Raw genomic sequence first — 24,273 nt, 5'->3', positions numbered from 1 at the left:
TGATTGGCCAACTGACCCAGTGCGTTGTGATTGGCCGAACACCGAAAGCACTTATTAATAAAAATGTACATGGCATCATATGACCCCTTTAATAGTGAGAATTGGTTCCTATACTAAAGTGTTACCAAAAAGTTATTTCTTATTGCTGTTGTCTTGAAGTCTTACAGTCAGCATGAAATGTCCTATTGTGTATAATACATCAGTGGATGTTAATCAAAACAAAAATGTTTATATTTTATCAAAAAGCAATAATGTGCTCCAGCAGTGAAAATACTTTTTCTTTTTTGCCTGATGTCAGCAGTCTCTTATCTTGCATTCGTTTTAACTTGAAAAGTAGTCATTACCAACTTCCTCGTGGGAAAAGTGCATCCGGATGCCACTTGAAGTCAGTCTTTCCATTTACAGACTTGTGTGAAATTCCACAACAGAAAGATCTAGGGCTTCACATACAGTGGCGCACAGCTATTCACAATAATGACACATGTTCATTTTTCAAGTTTAGAAGTGCATCACATCATGTAATTATTAGCTTTTGATTATGGTTTCATGTTGACTTGAATTCCTGCTGGTTTGATTTGGATGTTACAGGATTGCCCATTGCAAGTTTCACTCAGTTAAAGGTGCACAATGCGATTTTTGCCAAATTATGTTGATATTTTCAATCACTAAAACAAACACCCATACCCCAACATGACCTCGCCCCTATTTTGATATCCGCCCCACAAGTATGTCCACAACCATGGAAACAATGATTGCGGAAACAAGTGAAGATGACACAAGCATATTCAAACAAAAAATCTCTATCTATAGTCGATTTGCCAATATCTTGCACTTTAATTCGAGCGCTCTCTTTCTGCTAATTGGCAACAAATGTGTTTTGGGACCTTGTCCGACGCTGTGGTCAGAAGCATTTTTCAAATATTGCCTAGAGTACCTTTTGAAGGCAGGGCAAGTGATTTGGTTCAAAAACATTTTTTGTTATGCTGGTTTAAAGTCTCTTTAACATCCCGATAGCAATCACTTAGTTAAGTGGTTTAAGTTAATGTATATGTATTTACATAATCTGTGGAATGCATAGGACCATAAAATGTTAATCCAATCCGATTGTTTGGTCCGATGACTACGATTGGCTATCCTACCTGCCTGTGAACGCATGTATTTGCATGCATCCAAGCGCTCTGTTCACACAAACATGAAACCAAGCAAGAATAGAAGGCTTTATTATTGTAATACTATGCACTTTGTACTGTAACGTTTTCTCACCTGTGAACAAGACATGAGGAGGTAATCTGATAGCGTTGCATTCGTCTCTCATGGTGTTACTGGTTAGTGCTGGTCTGCCTCGGTGGGTTCATGTGTTTTGTAGGAGGTGTGGCTTTGGAGAGTGATTTTCAGGGAGGGTGATATCTTGCGCTTTAATTTTCTTTCTGAAATTGGCTATCCTGCTATTAAATCAATAAGACAAGCAGTTAACTATAAGTTACTGGTGTCCTAGTGTCTTCATCATGATGCTCTGGTTTTTCAAGGCTGATAAAGATTAATAGAGAGCTGCTGCTTTAGACTCAACATCCTACAAAGCTTTATGATTGAGCAAACAGATTGACCCTCACAGGAGCCAAGCCAGAATATGTGTGTGTCTTATTGACTCTAAAACTATCTTTCTCGTTCTTCTCTTGTATTGCAGCTAAGATTGCAGCAGGAAACCTGCTGGTCGACCCCCTGGATCCGCTAAATGCTGATAAGATCCGAGTGAAAATCGCTGACCTGGGCAACGCCTGCTGGGTGGTGAGTGTGCATTTGAGGTTTCCATGCATTTACACCAGAAACAGCTCAGTCAGAGTGTTAAAGTAATAGTCCACCCCAAAACAGAGATTCTGCCAACCCTTGACTGGATTGATTGATTGAGATGCTGATATCCTCATGGGTAGTCATGCCTCACATCTGTGTCAGCGGTTGCTTCTTCTAACTCTTGTTTGTCATCATCAGCACAAGCACTTTACAGACGACATTCAGACGCGGCAGTATCGCTCTCTGGAGGTGTTGATTGGAGCAGGATACGGCACCCCAGCTGACATCTGGAGCACAGCTTGCATGGTGCGTTTAAAGACAGCTGACTGAGATTTATTCAGAGCCTATATTGAAAAATAATAAGTAAATAAAAAGGACTAGGTGTGAAGTGTGCAGTTCCAAAACATCAAATTTTCAAATTAGCAGCTCTGTTGCAAAGCCCAGTGAGCTGAGTTTTGTGTTAGCATGCCGTTAAAGTAATGACTCGATACTCTAATTTGAATTCTGGTAGCTTTAAGTTAGCATATTGCTAGCATAATGATTGAGTACTTAAATTTGATTACAATAGTTTTGCGTTAACAAAAGGTAATTTAATTCTAGTACAGTTTTGTTAACATATTTGAACATTTTGTGTTAGCATTTTGCTAATAATTCGATAAACAAATTTAATTCCAGTAGTTCTGCATTAGCATGATGCTAAGGTAGTGACTCAATACCCAAATTTCATTGTAGTAGAGTTTTGTTAACATTTTTGCTTAAGTATTGACTAGATACTCAAATTAGATTTTTATAGTTTTACGTGAACATTTTGGTAATGATTAAAAAATAAAAATTATTCCAGTAGTTTGATTTTAATAGTTTTGCGTTAAGATTTTGCTAAACGAATGATTCCATACACAAATCCAATTCCAGTAGTTTTGCATTAGTATTTTGAGAAGGTAGTGACTTGATAAACAAATTTTGGCTTGTGACGGAGAATGAGCGGTTATCTCTGCCGACTGGAAACTTTTCCAGGCTTCTTATTGATCAACATGGCTTTACAGTTGAGATTATATCGCCACCTGTTGGCTTGGCATGCTCTTGACAGTGCTCCATCGCATGCTTTTGCGTTTTCATGTGGACAGAGATTTTTTTAAACCGAAGGAGGTTCATAAAAAATATACAAATGTTTATAAAAATACCCGTGTATGTGTGTTATGTTAGCATATTTTTTAAAGTAACGACTTAACACTAAATTTAGATTTCAGTAGTACAATAGCATGTTATGACTTTTTTTTTCTCTTCACTATTTTGGAACAGCCTTAGTGTCTTAAAATGCTGTGTAGTTCAGCAGCCTTTGTAACAGAGCTAATGTCCTGTCAGACTGAAGTCACAGATGTGGTGACTCTTTGACTGAATCTCAGAGCGTTTCATTGAGCGCTGCTCCCTCAGCCTTTATCCTGCTTTGCGCTGCACAGACTCTGCACCTTTTTAAGCGGTAAGGCCAGTCCCACCGAGAGAGGTTAAACTCTTGTCTGGAACAACATTTCAAACCCACTGCGTAACAATCGTGTTGCAAGCTGCCCTTACTTCAGTCAGCCTTCCACCTAGAGAATCTGATACTAGGATCGCTATGTCCACACACATGCATGCCTTTTCAAAGTGTGTCTCTCCCTAGGCATTTGAGCTTGCAACAGGCGATTACCTGTTTGAGCCTCACTCCGGAGAGGATTATTCCAGAGATGAAGGTAATTATTCTTCCACAGCTTGGGATTCAACCCACACAATTTAGCAGACCCACAGCCAATCAAAGCTCAAACTCATAAACATCACACTGCACCCATTAATTAGCACTTGAACGAGAGCCATTACTAGACACCCAATGCATCCATTTCTCAAGCGCAGTGTAATATTTGCGCTGTCATTGTGGAGATGGCACTATGGAGTGAATGGCCAGAGAGGTTTTGGCCTCTGAGCTGTTTTAAAAATAAACGTCTCCTGAAGTTTTAGCAGTTTTTGCGTTGCTGATTGGTCACAGTATTCCTGCTGTGCTGAAACATGCAATATATTAACTAGGAATGCAGTATATATCAATACCACATCAGCCTTAAATTATCAGTTTCATTCGATATCATATATTCTTGCATATATCATTTTTTTTTCATATTGTACATATTTAACCCAGGAGCACAAAACCAGTCTTGAATCACTGGGATATATTTTTAACAATAGGCAAAAAAACATAATGCGTGTCAAAATGATCGATCTTTCATTTGTCAAAAATCATTAGGATCTTAAGTAAAGATGATGTTCCATGAAGATATTTTGTGCATTTCCTACCATACATATATAAAAATGTCATTTTTGATTAGTAGTATGCATTGCTAAGAATTCATTTGGACAACTTTAAAGGCGATTTTCTCATTATTTAGATTTTTTTTTTTTTGCACCCTCAGATTCCAGATATTCAAATTGTTGTATCTCTACCAAATATTGTTCGATCCTAACAATCCATAATCAGTAGAAAGCTTATTTACTCCGCTTTCAGATTGACACTTAAAACTGGTTTTGTGGTGCAGGGTTACATATGCTGGGTAACACTTAATTTTAAGGAGTTCTTGTTAAACGTTACATCCACTTACTATTATGATAACAATAAATTATGCATAATTACATGCAAGCAACCCTAGACCAAAACCTCACCCTAACCATATAGTAAGTGCATGTAGTAATTAATATAACCAAAGATTATAGAATACCCAAGACATGTCACTCGTATAGTTTTGAATGGGTAAAAATGCACCTTAAAATAACGTTTAACCTAATGTTGTTATGCCTTTGCATTTGAAAGGATTTATTTTATTTGTATAGAAAATATCAAATTTGTATTTGTGTGTAATCCTGTTTTAATATTCAATGAATAGCGGCTTTCACAGTTTTAATAGTGCAGCTAAATGATAAATGTTTATTTTAGAAAATGTTTTTATGTATATTGTATCCTAGATTTTTATTACATAGTAATTCTTGTAAATAATTCATATATATATGCCAACTCTAAATCAGTGGCAAGCATGAATTGGCAGGACGATAGCTAACATTTCTATTCAGGGGAATACTTTTAAAAGTTTGCTGCTTGTAAATGTCCGCAGCTTTTCCTCAATCCTCATTTCTATCGCAAACAGATCACATCGCGTTGATCGTCGAGCTGCTGGGGAAGATTCCTCGCAAACTCATCATGAACGGCAAATACTCCAAGGAATTCTTCTCCAAGAAAGGTACATCTGTCAGTAGACACCCATTACATGATGATTTGCTTAGCTAATGCGTTTCACGTACTTGATAAACCTGCTGGCAGTGTTCAGTAGCTTTGTGCGAATGTCACAGTTTGACTGATGGGGTATGCCTGCACTCCCATTATTAGTATGACTATACATGTTTAGTGTGCGTGTAAATGCATAGTCCATACAGCCGCTTTTATTTCTGTTGGGTTCCAGCTGTAATAACCTCTGACTGGATGTGTCCATGTATTTATTTGTATGCTAGGTGACCTGAGGCACATCACCAAGCTGAAACCGTGGGGTTTGCAGGACGTGCTGGTCGAAAAGTACGAATGGCCCCGAGAGGAAGCCCAGAATTTCTCTGACTTCCTCCTCCCGATGTTGGACCTCATTCCAGAGAAAAGAGCAACGGCTGCCGAATGCCTCCGTCATTCCTGGATCGCCCCCTAGTGGGGAACAAACCCACTCACTGACAGACGCCGACTTAAGAGCTGTGCAGTCACAGCAGATATTAACAGCAAGTTACAGATCCAGTTCTCAAACCGGCGTCGCTTTTTTACATAATTGGTATCATTTGAGTGTACGTCATTTCAGTGGTTTGTGCTCTTGCTGATTTATCTAACAACCACTTTTCTATCAATATCCGTCATATCACAGGATGGTTTGAAACGTCTCATCTTCTCAACTCTGTTTTCTTGCGTTTGCAGTAAATCGCACTCAGTAGCTGATTGTACTGTTTTTCATTTTATTAAAAAACGATTGTTAAATGCAGCTGTTTCCCATATCTTCACGAGGGGTATTACATCAGCTGTCTGAACGAAGGGAACACGAATGGACGTTTTCGAAGTCCTGAGTGCGTTTCGAAATCTTCATATTGAATGTGAGCTACTCAACAGCGCAAGAGAAACACACACTTGTATTTTTAACGCAAAGAGCAAATAGAAAATCTAAGAGAAATGCTAACCTTTCGTTTATTTATGTAAGGACTATCATGGATTGTGCAACAGTGAAAAGGACGTTTAACACATGAATGCCAGGGAGGAGTTTAGGGATCAAGGTCATTAGAAAATCTCAAATCAGTGAAAACTTTCAAATTTTGTACATACTCATACCAAAGAGTTGGTACCTCACACGATCAGTGGTGTACAGTCTTAAGTCCCATTATTTGTGTACAGTTTTGCTATGAATGAATGGCTTAAGGAAAATGTTGGAGAATCACTGATTTCGAGATGCCTTGATGTGAATCTGCAATGATCTGTGCTTCTCTTTGAGCTGTTTGTTTTTTCACCGTGTTGCTTCAAGCGGCAGATTGTGAAGGGCCTTTGCTTTCTCTTTTGGACGAGGCGGTTTCATTTGACCTGCACATCATCTGCTTCTCCACTCTCTACTTTTCCATGAACGTCTCGCTGCACTGAACTAAAATAGTTTCTGTAGTAACTTCGAATAAAGTTTTTGAAATGGCAAAAGGATTTTGTAGCTTCATAATGTGCGCAAGCGTATCTGGTTTCATTTCAAAAAAGGTTTCAATCTGCTCAAGTCTGCATTGTAAAGAGTGACCGCTTCCCTGTCTACACAGATTGATTTAAGCACAAGCATAGCTTCTTTTATGAGGTTTCTCATTCAGGAACAAAACCAGTGGTCTAGATTAGATCTGATCTGATGTCATTGTGGAGGAAACAAGAATGATCCTTAAGATTTAATGGAGTCTAAGCAGACAAAGTTAAAAACTGTTTTTGAGAGATCAGCTGAGTGCTAGTGTAAAGTTGAGGGAGAAACAAAGCTTCAAATCAACTCAAATCATCAAAGGCCGGTGCCCCTGCTGGTCAAAATGAGGTAAATGCAATGAAAACTCAGGTCAAACATGCATAAAACAGCTTTTACAAACCTAATGCAAATATTTTGACTAATTTTAATCTATCATATTATAGTCGTATTATACTGTACATGCTGTTTTGTCAGTATTCAGGGATGATTTTGTTTTATTTGTTCTTTGGATGGCTCATGCTAAACAGGCCAGTAAAAAAGCTAATTAACTACTATTTTTAACTACTATTGCTGTTTTAATAGAAATAATTATTCCTTTTAATTATTCAAATGTCTCATTAAAACATCTACAGGTTTAGAAAACTTGAGATCGGGTAAAAAATCTGTGGCGTCTTTTGAAAACATAATAAAAAAATGTGAAATTTACAATCTACTATACCTTCCTGCAGTGCTGCAAACCTTCAGCTTTAAAGATATGCTAATGCTGTAACAGGTCCTGATATGAATTTGAAGGTCAGTACATTTATGTGCAGGGGATCTTCATGCTTCCTCTAAAGACGCACAAGAAAAAAACACAGCCTTGTATGAGGAATAATATGCAAACAGGAATAACATGATTATTAGTGTTTTTCTGTGTTGTTGCGAGTGACCGAGCACGCTAATGAAAGCACACAAAATGTACACACATCCGTCACGGCTAATAGAATTGATTTTACCAGCGCTGCATGTGGGAAGTGTGCTCTCAGTGATTACAGAGCTCTGCCACAGCTGGACGCTTGTCTCTCTGGGCATTGTTGTTTTTACACAGCAGAAGATACACACGCATTTATGTTTATTCATAAAAAAAAGCAACTTTACATCAGAATGAGCTGCAGCTTTAGTAAGATCAGATAAAATGGTGAAGGCTAGAACATAGGGTGCTGTAAAAAAAAAAAAAAAACTAAACCAAACCATTTTTTATGGATTACATGATTGCATATTAACACAAGAACACACATGATTGTCAAACTCAATCCCATTCCAGTGTGAATCAAACGTAGTCAAAAAGTAGTCAGAATACATTACTTAAAATGTGTAATGCTACTAGTTACAATTTTTGTCATGTAGTTTTGTAGTCAGTAATGGATCTAGCCAGTCCTGGAGGTAACAGTAGTCTGTACCTTTCTTCTCCACCTGGAAGTCTTCTGGCAGCTGTGTGTCTTGATGGTTGTCCAGGAGGAAGGCCAGGAAAGATGATGATGACCTGAGGATGTACGCCCAGCGCACCGTGCAGTTACCAGCGTGTATTTATCTGTCCACACATCCTCTTCAGTCCCAGCCGTCTGGATAGATGAGTCACTGAAGATGGAGAAGAACCCAGACAGATAAACATCAAATGAAGGGATTTTTGCAAAATCGTTTACATTTTTGTTTCTTAAAGTGTTTAGTGTTTTAGAATTGGTATATTATAGTTGTTTAAAATTACAAACAGATTAAATAACCTTTGTCTTTTTTCAAGCTATAGTTCTGTTCAGAATTGAAAGTGCACTACGTTCAAGAGTTTGGGCTCAGTAAGAAATTTCTTACCACTTTTATTCCAAATGGATTTAATAAATTGGTCAAAAGTAACAATACAGACTTAACATTGTTAGAAAAAAAAGCAAATGTATGTTCTTTTGAAGTTTCTACTCATCACAGAATGTTGAGAAAGAAAGTTTTCCAGAATGAAGAATGACACTAAAGACTGGAGTAATGGTAATTATGGCAATGAATTACATTCTGAAATATATTCAAATAGAAAAGAGCTGCTTGAAATTATAACAATTTCACAATATTACTGTTATTCCTGTACATATTTGTGATCAAAAAACTTGCTTCTGTGATATTGCGCAATAAGATGCCATCAATATAATATCAATATAACATAGTATAATACAATAGGTTTACATGACATATTTCGAAGAGGCATCCCCCCCCCCCCCCCCCCGACTCCTTACAAGAAATGATGTAATAAAATGTATTCAATTTGGTTTTATTCTTGGTCAATATGATGAAAATGTTAAATACTTCTGATCAACCCATCCTCAGAATTATTCACTGGAGAAAAAGCAAGACTTCTTCACATTAGAGTCAAAAATACTGTTGGCTACCAGAAATACTTTGCATTGGGACTGTTGCCTGGCAACTTCAGCCACACTGAACTCATCGTTCATTATTCATATGACAATATACTCTGTGCAGGGCAGCTGGTGCTGCTGTGGGTATTGCCTTACACTCGCTCTCATCATCACTTTCATTTATTGAGTATGCATTGCAAAGGCACTGTTATGTAACATGGCGTGATGAGAGGGTTATCCGTGTCCTCATTGACAACAAAACTTTAAAATATTAAATTTCACAATGCAGCACATTTTCCATAGCTTTTTTTCCACAATATATTCCATAGATGCTACTGTAAAGCAGCATTGCCTTTCAATAAGATGTGGAACTATCCAGGGTGCTGAAGTCCTGAGTAACCTCATGCAGTTCAGGACTGAAATAAAGCTGTTTATTTCTCTATCCGGCCTCAAGAACGTTTGAAGCATCTGAAGAGTAAGTCAGTACTTAATAATTATAATATAATAACTACTATAATAACTTTCACAGATCATTAACTCACACTGTATTGTATTAATAAAACTAAACCTTTAATATTTACATTTGCATTAAATAATAATATCGTAACAAAATATAAAAATTTGATGAAAAATTTTAGTTTTAAAGATTAAGAAAATTAGAAAATTAATTTTCAACTATTTTAAAACTAAAAATAACAAATAACAGCTAATTAAAATATGAATAAATGCTATAATAATACATAAATAATACAAAATGAACAATATATTTAAAAAACATTAAGAAATAACTGAATGTTATTGCATTACTTAATAAAATAATAAACAAAATCAGCACACAGTTTAAATCACTTTAAACAAAAAGCAACAAACAAATGCAACTTGGTTTAATATATCATAAATTATAATTAATATAATATTTTTAAGAAAATATTAGATGTGTACAGATACTTACTGGGGTATAATAATATAATATAATATATTGGTGGTTCAATATTATTGATTATCATATTATAATTAATAAAACTCAAATTCAGGAAAATAGCTAACCAGCTTCCGGCTGCCTCCATGTGCAGATCTTGTTCACGCTGCCTGAGCTGCAAAATAAACCAGACAATAGACCCTACAATCATCAGCAAAGAGATCCCAACGAAGAACATAACAGTTTTGAAGGCACCTGAAGAGATGGATCCAAAGTTCAAAGCACTGCCCTTACACACCAGCTCCCATGTGATGGGGTTCCCAATGCAGTAGTGAAAGAGCCCAAAGTAGCCTGACTGAGGGGTGTCAACAAGGCTGAATGAAGACCACCACACAGATGATGGCAAAGCAGATGGTGAAGACAGTCCACAGCACACTGATGGCCCTGAAGTTTCTTATATCATTTATGTGATAGATTTAGGCAGCCTCCTGGGCTGATAATATTTGAGTCATGTTTGCTGGAGAAGATGGTCCACTGGAAGGTGTGCGAAAGAGGAACTCTCAGAGAGAAGACAACGAACAGCTTGGTATGTGAGAAACATGGCCAACTTCACACATTGTCTGGTAGTCGAATATAGAATTAATCAGCAATCTTCCAAAAGTCTTTCTTGTTTCAATACACTGCTTTAAATAAAGATCAAAACATAAAAATAACAATATAAAAAAAAAACTGCCATGGATATTAAATGTCTCCTTTCTGAAGGAAGTGTACAGCTCTGGGCTTTGAGAGATGCATTAGATAATGTAACTAAGAGATTTCTGTAAACTGAGTCTCCATCTGCAGGCCGTAAGTGGTTAGATGTCTCCTCCAACAGTGTCCTTTCTTCATTCAGACAAACACTCTGGTAGTGTGAGATCACTGGATTATTAATTAATGGAGGTGTAGAGTTACGCTCTGGCTGCGTCTCAAACCTAGAGAGCTGACTCACCGTCTTTGACTGAATACCATGCACAAAAGACGAAGAGACAGTCAGGCAGATGGATGGAGAGACAGACAGATGGACGGATGGAGAGACAGACAGATGGACAGAGACAGACAGACAGACAGACAGACAAAGAGACAGACAGATGGACGGATGTACAGATGGACAGAGACAGACAGACGAGGAGACAGACAGACGAAGAGACAGACAGATGGACGGATGTACAGATGGACAGAGACAGATAGACGAAGAGACAGTCAGGCAGACAGATGGAGAGACAGACAGACAGACGAAGAGACAGACAGATGATGGATGGACAGAAACAGACAGACAGACGAAGAGACAGACAGATGGACGGATGTACAGATGGACAGAGACAGACAGACAGACGAAGAGACAGACAGATGGACAGATGGACAGATGGACAGAGACAGATAGACGAAGAGACAGTCAGGCAGACGGATGGAGAGACAGACAGACAGACGAAGAGACAGACAGATGGACGGATGTACAGATGGACAGAGACAGACAGACAGATGAAGAGACAGTCAGGCGGACAGATGGAGAGACAGACAGACAGACAGACGAAGAGACAGACAGATGGATGGATGTACAGATGGACAGAGACAGACGAGGAGACAGACAGATGGATGGATGTACAGATGGACAGAGACAGACAGACAGATGAAGAGACAGACAGATGGACAGAGACAGACAGACAGACAGACAGACAGACAGACAGACAGACAGATGAAGAGATAGTCAGATGGACGGATGGAGAGACAGACAGATGGACAGATGGACATAGACAGACAGACAGACAGATGAAGAGACAGTCAGATGGACGGATGGAGAGACAGACAGAAGAAGAGACAGTCAGGCGGACGGATGGAGAGACAGACAGTCAGATGAAGAGATGGACCGACTAATATTGGTACCCTTGATGAACAAAGTCAGCTGTGAAAATAAATCTGCATCATTTATATTTTTGATCTTTCATTCCAAAAATTTAAAATTCTAACCTTTCATTCAAAAAATAAATAAATATTGAAAATGGAGGGAAATCTAAAATAAAATAAAGCTGTTCTCCAGTGCGTGTTGGCCACAATTATTGGCACACGTAGAAATTCCTAAAATAATAAATATCATAAAAATAGTAAAATAGTAAAATGTCTCTAAAATTCTATTCCCATTCATATTTACATTTTTAACAAACCAGGGTTGATTAAGAGCATGCAATTGTCCAGCCATGACTTCCTGTTCCACAGAATTAATGTAACTGTCCATCACAAGATGTAAAACTAAGGAATGGTTCTGATGTGCAGAACAAGATTCCTGAGCTTCATAAAATAGCAAGGGGTTGTAAGAAAAGGGATAAAGCATTGAAAATCCCTGTTTCCACCATCTATATCTCCCTAATGCATGGTGAGGAGGAGGCCAAAACCTCTCCAAGTATCACAGCTGGAGAATTACAGAGATTAGATAAGTCCTGGGGTCAGAAAGACTAAAAAATATCAAAAAGCCCCCATCACCAAATTGTTCAGGAGAGTTTCAAGAAAATCCTCCTGCTCATCCAAACACAATATCCAGCATATTCAGTGTCAGACATGACTGGAACTTCAAATGGCACTGGCTTATATAGTCAGATGAAGCTAAAAATAGAGGTTTTTACCTCCAGACGGGTTTGGTGCAAACAGTAGATAAAATAACCCCATCCCCACGGTTAAATATACTCCTGGATCTTTAATGTTGTGGGCCTGTTTTTGTGTTGGAGGTCCTGGGCATCTTGTTCAGATGCATGGCATCATGGATTCTATCAAATACAAACAGATAAAAAATCTAAACCTCACAACCTCTGTTAGAAGTCTTATAATGGGCCGTGATTGGATCTTCCATCAGGACAATAATCCAAAACATACACAAAAATGGGTCAATGAGCACAAAATGAAGCTTCTGCCATGGCTGCCTCAGTCTTCTGACCTGAACCCTATAGAAAACGAGTGAGGTGAACTGAAGAGAAGAAGCACCAGGATTGAGCTGTGAATCTGAAGGATCTGGAGAGATTGTGTATGAAGGAATGGTCTCTGTTCTCTTGACAAGTGTTCTCCAAACTCATCAGGCACTATAGGAGAAACTCAGAGCTGTTATCAAGGGAAAAGGACAATGCAATAATTGGGTGAAAATAATAGTGGCCAACATGAACTAGAGAAAAACATTTATTTCATCATGAGATTTTCCCCTCATTTACCGTTATTTTACTTAAGCAAAAGTTTGAAATATATGAATTTTTTGAAAAGAAGATAAACAGGATAAATGGTGCAGGTTTATTTTCACAGCTGCATTTACTCATGTTTACCAAGGGTTATTTAGTGAAGGGTGCTGTAGGTCTGGCTGTTAGTGTTTTCCTAGTACCATCATTCTATAGCAAGCTATCCAAACTTACAGAAATAAAAAGACAGAAAGAACTAAACCCAAATATTGCATCGTCTCAGTGTGGAGTCAAACACAACGTTTTCCAAGCTATTCCTGTTTTGCAAGATTAGCCTTTTCCACAGGGTCCAATGACACTCAGCAGTATCATGCTTTATCCGTTAGGTGGCGCTGCAATATTGTGAAAACTCTACTAAACACTCAGACCAAGAGGGCTTTCAGCTCTGAGCATGCGTCTCATATTCAGTTGAAACAGTGATTCAGTAACTGTCCAATTATTCTATTACAGTCAAGTCCTCTGTTCAGAGTTCAGACAGAGTTTTATTAATGTTATGGTTTCATGTATACAGATATTGTGAGGCAAAATCAGATTAGCCCTGCTGTCAGTAAAATTATATGTGGAGACTACTACATAATCACGCTGCCAGTTTTAACAGTCCGCCCTTTTCCCATTTTTTTTAAGTGACAGAAAGGGACAAATAACATTGACATTTAGAGAGAATAATGTCACCATCCCCATCACCTGTCCCTCCGGTGCATAATTGCACTATAATTCATGATTAAAATATATGAACCAAAGGTGCTGGGACAATAGCACAATACAGTGGCCCCCTGGGGCTGAATAAGGAAATCAATGAAGTGCTCATCTGCCAAATTCAACCGTCCCACTGGCTTTGTCATGAAAAGCTGCCAGACGCACGTCAAGTGACGGACAGAACGTGCCATCTGCTGCTCTTGATAGCATTTCATAGGGCAGAGAAACAGCTTATTTCATTTGATTTTGTTGCTAAGTGTCACACCATGGAAAGCACTGATGAATTACAGTGAATGACACAACACCATTAGTACAGAAAGCTTCCTAATGTGAACTGACTGTGGTATGATATATTAACAATGCTTTGCAGCTTTGATGGTAATGGGATTTTCCTCTGGGACATTTAGGAACCACACGTTGCCCCTGCTATTCAACAAAGATTTCCTTAATAATGTTAAACCAAATGATATATGAACAAACTGATCTGTCACTTTTTATCACCTTTATCTCAGCAGTGTATTAAAACAGTTGCTTTCAGAGTAAAACAATAGATGATTTGGCTAGTTTGCAGTGCTTTAATTCCAGCTTTCCTTTTCAAAGCCTTTTCCAGCTTTTCCTTTGGTATGGCAAATTCCCACCAAACACTTATTGAACTTGTTTTGAGAAGTGGTGTACTTTGAAAGGCTAAACTATTATTAGACTATTGTAAGAGACTAAACTACTGACTATTATTAGAGAAAAGAGAGTTTTTTGACCCTCAATATGTCTGTTGTGGAAGTAAGTTTGACGAGTGGGTATGCATTTCTGTGAAAAGTTCGGAGTGCTTTAGTGAATATACAAAAATAGCCTACACAAAGTCTTTAAACAGTAGCTTAAAAGACGTTCAACTTTTTTAAAAACGCGACTATATGTGGACTTTAAAATATTATGGAAGGTGGATGGGGTCAAAAATCTTTAAACCTGAATGCGCAAAATTTGACAGTGTACGAATTAGTCTATTTGTCTGCGTTAACGCAGGAATTTAATGCGGGTGAGAGAAAAAACAACAACATACATACAAAATGTACAAATATGTTTTACTACACTTTTACATCACATGTCTTCGTGATGCAAATTTACAGGGCACAGTACACTGAATTTGACATTTGAATCGTCTCCTTTATTTATTTGCATACGTATGTATGAAAAATGCCTCTGATGTAAATGCAAGTCAAATTAACCATAAATGTAGCATGAACATCCCTTAAAGAAAAATTAAGGTCCAGTTCCATGAGGAAAAATTTTCAATTTTCTGTAACGTCGCTATGCGTAGAGCTCAGAAATCAAATTTCAGCTCAGCATGAACTTGAACATGAGCAAAAACTGCATGGGCAACTTTTTCACCCTTGTACAAAACTATTTCCTATTGAGATATATAGAATTTGACCTCAACATTTCTCAGAGTAAAAGTAAATGTGATTATATTTTGCCACATGACATTATAAAAACATTATTCTTGGGTTAAAATTCAACACTTATGAAAGCCGTTTTGAGTTTTTTCCAACGACAATGCCCTGCATCTCTGGGTTTTTTTTTTGTGTGTGTGTGTGAACATGACCATATTTGTGTGAATACAACTAACACACTGCAACACTAGAGACCTACAGCGCATTCAATCAGACAGTGTCATCCCCTGGTCCTTTACTGTGCGCTCTCTCTACAGTGTGGCCAGACAGCTGCTGTCCATGAGTGAGACGTACTTACAGTAACGAGCACTTCACCAGCAGTATTCTCTTAAGGATTTGACCCCTCGTGTTTCAAGGTCCTTTACTGTAACCCAGTCTGCTGATGCCTTTTAATGAAATCTTTATTGTTAACAATCAGAGATCATAAGAAGAGTTGTGTTCCCTCGTGGCTTCAGGCAGATGCTCATCCCGTGGTGTGTTTCGCCCTCAGGTTTGTCTATTCACTGCACTTTGTGGACATCCCAAATGATAGCCTTTTTCGTTGTCAGGACATGGGCTCTATTTATCTTTTTAAAACCGTTCCCATGGAAACAGGGTGCCAAATGCTCAAACTGTATCTCGCACGATTCTGGTGCAAGATCAATAGGCCCTTGCTCCAAAATGCAAGGCTGTATTTTGCATTAATTAATGCCCAGCCGACTGCATAAATCACATATTATGACACATTTATGATTTACTATGTTTCACAGACAGTGTTACTTAACTGGGGCTTGGTTTGTATTGCTTATTTCATGGATGGTCTTTCTTGTCGACATGTGCGCTCATGTGGTTTCAAGTGGTCTAGTTTAGGCCTGTCTGCTCTTTTTACCCGTCCAACACAAAAGAAATCCCTCCCTTTCTGCTCCGCCGTGACCTCACTGTCATCCCCTTCACACACCAGGCTTTTCTGTCCGTCATGTGGCATGAACACTATCAATAACTGTGTCAGTGGGGCATCTCCCATAGGCTGTGCTCAACCCCACCACCCTGAACCCAAACCAGCGGGGGTGGAGGGAAACTGCACGCGTCACAGAATGGAAGCCCCCAGAAGAGACCTTCTTTTGACCACCAGACCGCCCCGACTATTGACTTCCTCCTCAGCCAACTGTGCATTCATCACACCATCTTTGCCTTTGTCAACATTCGATGGGGTAATTATTCCCCTCCTTCATGAAAACCAGACGCCATTTGTTACACAGAACAAGCAACTGATTAGCAGGGCAGGTTAATAAAAACACAGCTAATTTATTATTATTATACACAGCTAACAAACATAAATTGTGAACGTTGGAATATTATAAGCTACCTGGGAACACATTATTAGCTTTTAAAGCTTGCCTCATGAATATTAATCAGGTGGCCTTACATTCATCCAGTAGTCATCCAGTAGTACTTTCAGTTCATTTAAAACATCTAAACTTTATCTTTAATATTAAATAACACATACTTTTATAATTATAATCGAGGACTTATGTCTTTTAGTGGTATTTAGAGGTAAAGGTACTTATTTGAACTACAACAAAAGCCCAGACAGATTTAAAAATACTATCGTTTGAAGTTAAATTCTTAATTTGACAATATTACAAGATGAAAACAGTGGACTTTCTTTAAGCACGCATAATTTCATTAATATTACATTATCTAAAAAATAAAAAAAATATTTACATTTATGATTTTGAGTACCGTACAGAAGCACATTCAATACAATTAAGCAGACTTTTTTCAGACTTTTTTTCCAAAAGGGATAGTTCACCAAAAAATGTGCACCAAATTACCCAGGCTGGAGCACGATGTTCACTAGTCTAACATGAAAAGTGAACTTGTAAAATTGTGACTGTATATTCCTACAGTAGAATGGTGATGGAAATTCAGTTTACTCAATTTGCCTTCTTTGTTCCAAACATGTGTGATTTTCTTTATTCTGTGGAACATTAAAGAGGTCTTTTCTGACCAAGACTGTTCTTCTGTGTACTGTAGAAGAAAAAAAAGGTATGAAGGTTTGGAAAAAAGGAGGATGAGTAACTCTTATCACTCTGTTTACTGTAGAAACACAGAGAGTCAGCATGTTGCAAGCTGACTTTCATATTAGACCAGATCAAGTGAACACTGGGCTCTAACCTGTGCGCTCTGGCAAGCCTCTTCCCACACAGATGGTGATGTTGCTGGGGGGAGGATGCATGTAATTTGGGGATGGATGAGGGAGTCTGTATGTCATTGTGTGTGTTTTGTGTGTAGCCTAGGGGCACAGACACACACATACACAGAAGACTGACCTAGATGAAGTCAGAGCTGTCAGCTGACTCTGTGCCTGGCCGTTCCCTCGCTCTCTACCCAAATGTGCGGCTGTATTCACAAGATAGAAACAGACATGGACTACGGTTAATCAGCCCTCCACACTCCACACACGCACACACACACACACACGCACACACATGCATGCACAGAAAGAGTCAACCGCAGCGCTTCGCGCCTGGCTATTGTATGGAAGCTTTTGTCTGGTGTGGGGTGTCCATTAGACTGAAGTGTGCTGGGATCTTTAAATACACACACAAGCCTTGTCATCAAAAACTCTACTGCAAATTTAATTCACATTCATCTGCACAGTGCATAGTTGAATGAATCGGTAATAGTCCCTTGGTAACTCATAGGCAGATATGAGTTTGCAAAAACTGAATGCATAATAATATTCATTTTCAGAAAGCAGAAAAGGATGATTAAATAACGTGAAATTGAATCAGCTTATAACCACAAAACTAAATATAGCTAAAGCTGCTTGTTCCTGTAAGTACATAAAGGAAACTGCACAAAAGGGATTATGGAAACATCAAAGAAAATGAAAATGCGCATTACGTTCTGCGTCATTCTACTGTAGGTCTGTTAGTTTCTGCTTTGGTGGTCAGAAATATCATTCTGAATGTGTGTGTGTGTGTGTGTGTGTGTATATATATATATATATATATATATATATACAACTTGCTTTTTAATATACACATATATATACACACACACATACACACATTCAGAATGCATATACATTCAGTATGTATTTATAAGAAAACACATACAAATTAAGCATATAAACACACATGTGTGTGTGTGTGTGTGTTTGGGTGCTTTCTTTTGCCTTTGATTTGTTATAGAGAATTTCTTACACTATGCTTTTTTAAAAGTAGATTTGTCTTAAAAGCTGATTAATTATGACAAAATTAGGGTTAAAGGTGGAAGTTGAAAGCCTGTAGTCATATTTAAGGAGGCCTTTTCAAACACATTGGCGTACTCAAACTGAGATTATGTCCTGGCTTTAACACAAAAACAATCCTCCCCTGAGTCTCTAAAATAGCATCATGTGATGTTTTAAACCTCCAAGTGTGGTAGATTCATATGCATGCCCTGAATAACACTTCCTTATTGAATAATCCAGAAGACGGGTTTTCAAGGATATTCTTAATCATTCGCTTCCTTTCAGATGTCATTTATAATGATTATGCGATTGATCGGATACAATGTATCTTTAATCCTATAAACGGTTTTGACATTTGTTTGAATGAGTTCAGAATCCCTCTTATATGCTTTGGATTGTGGGTGGCTTCCATGCATAATGCAACATGCGTTAATTTATATGAAACAGCTTTTTTATGTTTTCCAGGACTGCAACCGATCCTTCCACAGGAGAAATAATCATGGGGATCTGGTGTTCTTGTGATATTATTTAGTGGTGATTTGGACAAAGTGCTGTTCCTCAACTCAGAAAAACTGCTAAAGTTTTGTAATGCTTCCATTACAGCGGTTTCATTGTGTTGGACTGAAGTTACAAGCTCAAACAACTGCATTTGGTTTCTATTTAAGGAGGCTTTCATGTTTCCAGTCTTGTAAATTTTTTTATTAAATGATATGAAGCATGCTTTTGTTCCTCACAATTGTCTGCGACTCTTTAAACTGATACAATTTATGGTTCTAGTTTTACTGCAGAAGTAAACTTTTGTAACTTTCTCTGTGTTTCTCAACTGTTTACAGAGCACATGCATGCATGTAATTATGCTAATATATATATATATATATATTTCTGTATTTTGTTTTGCCTTTGCTCTCTTGTGTATAATATGTGACGAATGGAGATTTGTAAATAATGCCCATTGAACCCAGAGCAATTCCACGTGTGCAGCCTTTAGATGTGTTTCAGTTATGACTTTCGTTTTACGAACAAATCTTTTGAGCCGATTCTTTTTAATGACTCAGTTGAACCGATTCGCAATTTGTCTACTGACACGGTCCAAAAATCGGCCTACATCATTCACAGCATTTCAATCTTCTCCAATTTTGTCTGGTTTGAGCACAAAGCCTCGTATGTCCTTTCTCATTTTATAAGGCTCTAAATGCACAATATTAAATCTTATTTTTTTCACACTTTTGCATAATTTGACAGTCACATCTTGACTGCACGATGAAGGCTACAATAAAGTATGTTTATTTGCTTTCTTACAAATCGCGTGTCCCATATTTCATTGTGACTATTTAGAAAAGAAAGAAAAAAAAGGTTGTGATGGAAATAACACCACAACAGTGAGACAGTAGGCCCAATTTCTGTAAAAAATGAACAAATAAGTTTCACGCAAGTAATGACACGTTACGTTCATTTCACAGTTTTAAACAATAATGATTAAATATTACTTTCACTGTTTTAAACAATAATTAATAAGTATTAATAACAGTAAGTAATAATTAACAGAAACACATTTACATAACTAAAATAACATGTTAAATTATTTCTCAGTAGCTAACCTATGTAGGTTATCAAACGGATCGCAGAATAATTTTTCAAGGTTTGGGAAAATGAAGCGGATTGCCCAACGCAATCTTCAGATGTGTCGATTGAAATTTGGTTTAATCTATGACCGCTGTAATCTGCCGCTGAGCTCTAATTGGTCAATTATGTCTATATGTGGGCGGGAACAGCAGTACGTGTGGTCGGGAGGCGTGTCAATCATCTGCGTATGGACACGCCCACCGCTCTCTCTCAGTGAGCGCCTTCATTGAACGCGCGAGGACGCAGACGCTGTGCGTGCTTTCGGAGGTACACTCGCACGTATGACAGGATACAGACTCGAAGGAAGAAAATATGCCAATCTCCGTCATCTTTCATGCGATGTATACACCGCTCTGCTGATTTAAGCAGTATTGTAGAGGTGAGCCGCGATGTCTGGCTGCCTAACGCTGATTGACGGACCGGATCGGTGGCGCGCGTGTTAACGCACAACGGTGTTTTCAGCTCGTGCGTAAACTTTGCAAGAACTTTGAGGCATCAAATCTCTTCCCATTTTGACGGGCGAGGTGAAACGGCAGCACAAAGCATGGCGACACAAAACGACTGCTCTGTCAAGGTCTCTTTAAGGTAAGCCCGACTGTCAGAATCTGCCCTCTGTACCTCAGTGCAACCATCATTTCCCATTGTTTGTAGTGCAACACACTCTTCGTTTTATTTTATATTCTTTGTTGATCTTACACTGTTTATTTACATCCGCAACAGAGAGTTTATAGGACAAACAGGGCTGTTGCAGTTCTCTGGGTGTGGGCTGCGCTAGGTAAGACCCTGGTGATAGTGTGGGCACATGCACATAGATGCAATATTGCAACCGGTTAAGAGTAAAATCGCTTTCAAGTACCAAACACACAGCTGTGCTCGATAGGTATAGTTGAATGTGCCGCTACATACATGCCATATACATGTTACATGCATGCATAATAACATGCATAAAGCATATCGAGACAGAAGTTATATTAAGGTCTGGCTTGTGTTCGTGCAGGTGTATTGCAAAGTGCATTTCATTGCATTATGAGTTTTGCATAACTGTTGAAGGGCATCAGATGATGCAGGAATGTCTGCAAGGTGATAATGGCACAAAGACGCGTGCGCGCTCCCTCTCAGTGTCCTTATTTCCTTTGTTAAAACTCCACATTAGGGATTAAATCGCTGTAGATCGATTCGCGTCCATCTGCAGTGATCATCAGAATTGCCAATCACATTAATGTAATTATTCACTGGCGGTGAGCTCTTAAATTGAAGCGCGTGTCATTAGTCTGGAGCGGTGAGTAGCATGACTGGAGGCGGTGGTCTAAGCATTGTCTGGATCCTCCTTAGATCAGACTGATGGAAGAAGATCGAGATCAAATCAACTGTCTGGGTGTGTTATATCCCAGTAGTCCCGTTTTCTTGCAGTAAGCTCTCTGGTGAGCATGGATGGGTTTTCTGTTTTAAAAGACCAATTGGACCTGCTGGTGCAGTTATAAAGTGGGTCTTTTGTGTTGTCCAGTATTAGGAAGTGTGACTGCAGGTGCATGCTTGATTTTTGATGCAACGCTTGCACAGTGAGCGTGCTTTACTGTGGCAGCTGCTCACACCTTCAGATGGGAGGGGGAGCATTACATTAATGAATGAAGTGTTCCGCTGGGCATCAAAAAGTCAGACTGTTATTTAAAGCTACTGTATACTTTATCTACACATACTGACTGGCTCCAGCTCCACTGCTTGCAAAGCAGGACTGGATTGGTATTCCCCAAACATTCAATGGGTGGTCAAGCATCACTGTTAGTATTGCACACGGTTAACATAAAGGGGTGTTCACCCTGGCAGCGGTGTGCAATGACAGAGTGACCAAAAGTCATCCGTTTTCAGTGATAATTGGCAACATTCTAGAAAAGTCTGGATCAAAAGCCAAAATGAGTAACCCACCACCAGAGGAGTTATTGCAGAGGCACCTTGAAGAAGCATAACGCTTAATATAGCAATTCTAGAAAATCAGATTAAGGTTGCTCTTGTTGTTGCTGCGACTCAAGTGCAACCAAGCACATTTGTATGCACATTGTATGAAAGTTGGCTCAAATTATCAAACTGAATGGAGGGATTTCTAGACTGAGGGGCAAACGTTTAGAGTCTGCATCAATCAACACAAGTCACTTCCGTCAGTTCGCTTGCCCATTGAGTCTTAATGGTTGATGGTAGATGAACTTGGCTTGCTGTTCTTGAACGAGGCTCGATCCTGAGGTTTGGCTTGAGATCTGAATGCTACAGTATTACATAAAGAAAAATACTGGGATCGGGGAGGGATGCTAGAAGAACTGCTGGGACGTCTCAGTGACTGCTGCTTCTGTACGATTGAAAAGACTGAATGATTATGCTGCACACAAATGAATGAAATTGAAATTCACTACATTTTGAAAATGCACATTACTGATCTTATTGTGAAAGATTCATCCATGCACATTTCATTCATTTAATTGCAGTATCATAACTCCGTGAAATGACAAGACTTCTCTCAAACTTCTCCAATCATTTTCTCTGCATAAACCCCACCCCATTAGAAAACATGTCTGGCATTCATTATTATGAGGTTAAGTGTAAACCAAGCATAATTAGTCACCCATTAATATTATTTTTGTTACATAAAGGGAATCATGAAAGTGGAGTGAATAGCTTTATGGCGTTCATTAAAAACTTGCTCTCTGTTTACCGAAGTCTAAATATAAATTATAGATGTATGATATTATTTATACTATAGATGAGCGTTTGCATTGTTTCAAATCGACACGAACCACAATCCTTCCAACGTCACAACATCTTTTTGTATCATCTAGAATTCTGAGTTTCCCACTTGTAAATAAACTTTGTTTGGTCATTTATGTGCTTAGAACTTGTAATTATGAATTACGTAAGATCCGCCTCCATCCAATCAACAGCCAATGAATTAATCAGTACTTGCCCTTATTTTTTCTTCTTTTCTTTTTTTGGGTGAACATCACAATACAAAGGTAAAATCTGTTGTTATGTCCATCACATCAAGACAAGTTGAGAAAAAATTAACCAAACACATTTCCTCTAAAGTTGACAGAATATCAAACATGTTGGTTAACTAGATGAAATTTATGAAATTTGTCAACCTCAACTAGCCAAAGTCCACAGACTGATTGGACTCGTCCCAATGGCTGTCATATGAAAACTCTTGGGGAGCAACACATTTTTGTGTCAATTCAAAACTAAGAAGCAGTGAAATCCTCAAAAGTCCATTTATTTCATCATTGGCAGTTGTTTTTTGGAATTTCCCTGCAGAGCCATTGGCTAAGCGCAGGCAGGATGTGACTGGGCTGAAACGGTGAGAGATTGAGGACATCAGCCAATCAGAATCCTCCCTGATGTCCACTTTAACGACACACAAGATGAGACGATGGATCTTAATTTCAGAAGTTCTTTCTAGATGAGATCCCTACCAGTAGCCTAATTTACTGTGTTGCTAGTGATTCTGCATTTACAGTACGACACGTCATTACTGTCATTTGGGAAAGGAACTACTTCCTCATGATTATTACTGAGAAGCAAAATGTCCTTGCCATGGTGAGAATGTGACCTCAGCGTAGCAAGCTCAGCGTCACTTCTCATGAGTTGACCCTTTTTCTACCTCATTTCCTCTTAATCACCATCGAAGCCTGTAGTTGAGAGATTGATTATGTTTGTGCCTCTGTGGGTGGGAGTTTGCATCTGTATTGTGTGTGTGTGTGTGTGTGTGTTGTCGCATTGGTGTATGTCATCTGCAGGCCATCTTTCCTCGCCTCCACCCTTCTGGTGTAGACAAGCGAGACGTTCTCCAGGAGTGTTGACTCAACAGCGCTGCTATAATTAGAAACAAAGCAAAAATTTGTTCTGTTGATGATTTTCTTGCCTGATAAAAGAAGGTTATCCATATTGTGGCGGCAGGCTGTCTGTAGTTGGAGGGGTCTCTTAGAAATCCCTTCGGGGTCTCGAGATAACACGTCTGATGATTTCATATTTATGGGAATCTTCTAACATCGCTAGTTTTTAGAAATGTTCTCTTTTCTCCATGGACAGATAAGTGCCTGCATGTGACGGTTTGAGAAATGCATGATCTGTATTTGTGTTCAGTCTGCTTTCTACTGACATGGCTTGATCTTTTCTCCAGGGGCTGGCTGAGAATGCAGGGGTTTGTGGGGGGATCATGTTAATAGTTGAGG

The 24,273-nt window shown here is 38.6% G+C and overlaps 2 protein-coding genes and 1 pseudogene across 12 annotated transcripts in view; 2 read left to right on the top strand and 1 right to left on the bottom strand.

Annotated features, from left to right (window-relative positions):
• srpk1b (SRSF protein kinase 1b) overlaps positions 1-6,511 on the top strand; it is a 37,502-nt gene extending 30,991 nt beyond the window's left edge. For all 3 annotated transcript variants that reach the window (XM_052569591.1, XM_052569590.1, XM_052569592.1), the window contains 5 exons: positions 1,685-1,785; positions 1,987-2,094; positions 3,446-3,515; positions 4,950-5,042; positions 5,311-6,511. In XM_052569591.1, coding sequence (XP_052425551.1) covers positions 1,685-1,785; positions 1,987-2,094; positions 3,446-3,515; positions 4,950-5,042; positions 5,311-5,495 — 557 coding nt within the window. In that variant the 3' untranslated portion in view covers positions 5,496-6,511. The remainder of the gene's footprint in view (positions 1-1,684; positions 1,786-1,986; positions 2,095-3,445; positions 3,516-4,949; positions 5,043-5,310) is intronic.
• Positions 6,512-7,256: 745 nt separating this feature from the next.
• LOC127967932 (LHFPL tetraspan subfamily member 5 protein-like) lies at positions 7,257-10,336 on the bottom strand (annotated as a pseudogene).
• A 9,882-nt stretch (positions 10,337-20,218) lies between these two features.
• kif21b (kinesin family member 21B) overlaps positions 20,219-24,273 on the top strand; it is a 123,630-nt gene continuing 119,575 nt past the window's right edge. For 3 of the 9 annotated variants that reach the window (XM_052568343.1, XM_052568348.1, XM_052568344.1), the window contains exon 1: positions 20,249-20,644. In XM_052568343.1, coding sequence (XP_052424303.1) covers positions 20,604-20,644 — 41 coding nt within the window. In that variant the 5' untranslated portion in view covers positions 20,249-20,603. Of the gene's footprint in view, positions 20,645-24,273 lie in introns of all 9 variants that reach the window. The other 6 variants (XM_052568351.1, XM_052568342.1, XM_052568347.1 and 3 more) reach the window with 4 other exon arrangements.

Source organism: Carassius gibelio, chromosome B11, assembly GCF_023724105.1.
Source record: "Carassius gibelio isolate Cgi1373 ecotype wild population from Czech Republic chromosome B11, carGib1.2-hapl.c, whole genome shotgun sequence".
In the NCBI taxonomy this organism is placed as follows: domain Eukaryota; kingdom Metazoa; phylum Chordata; class Actinopteri; order Cypriniformes; family Cyprinidae; genus Carassius; species Carassius gibelio.
Note: the sequence above shows the minus strand (reverse complement) of the source record. Positions and strands in the feature narration are given on the sequence as shown.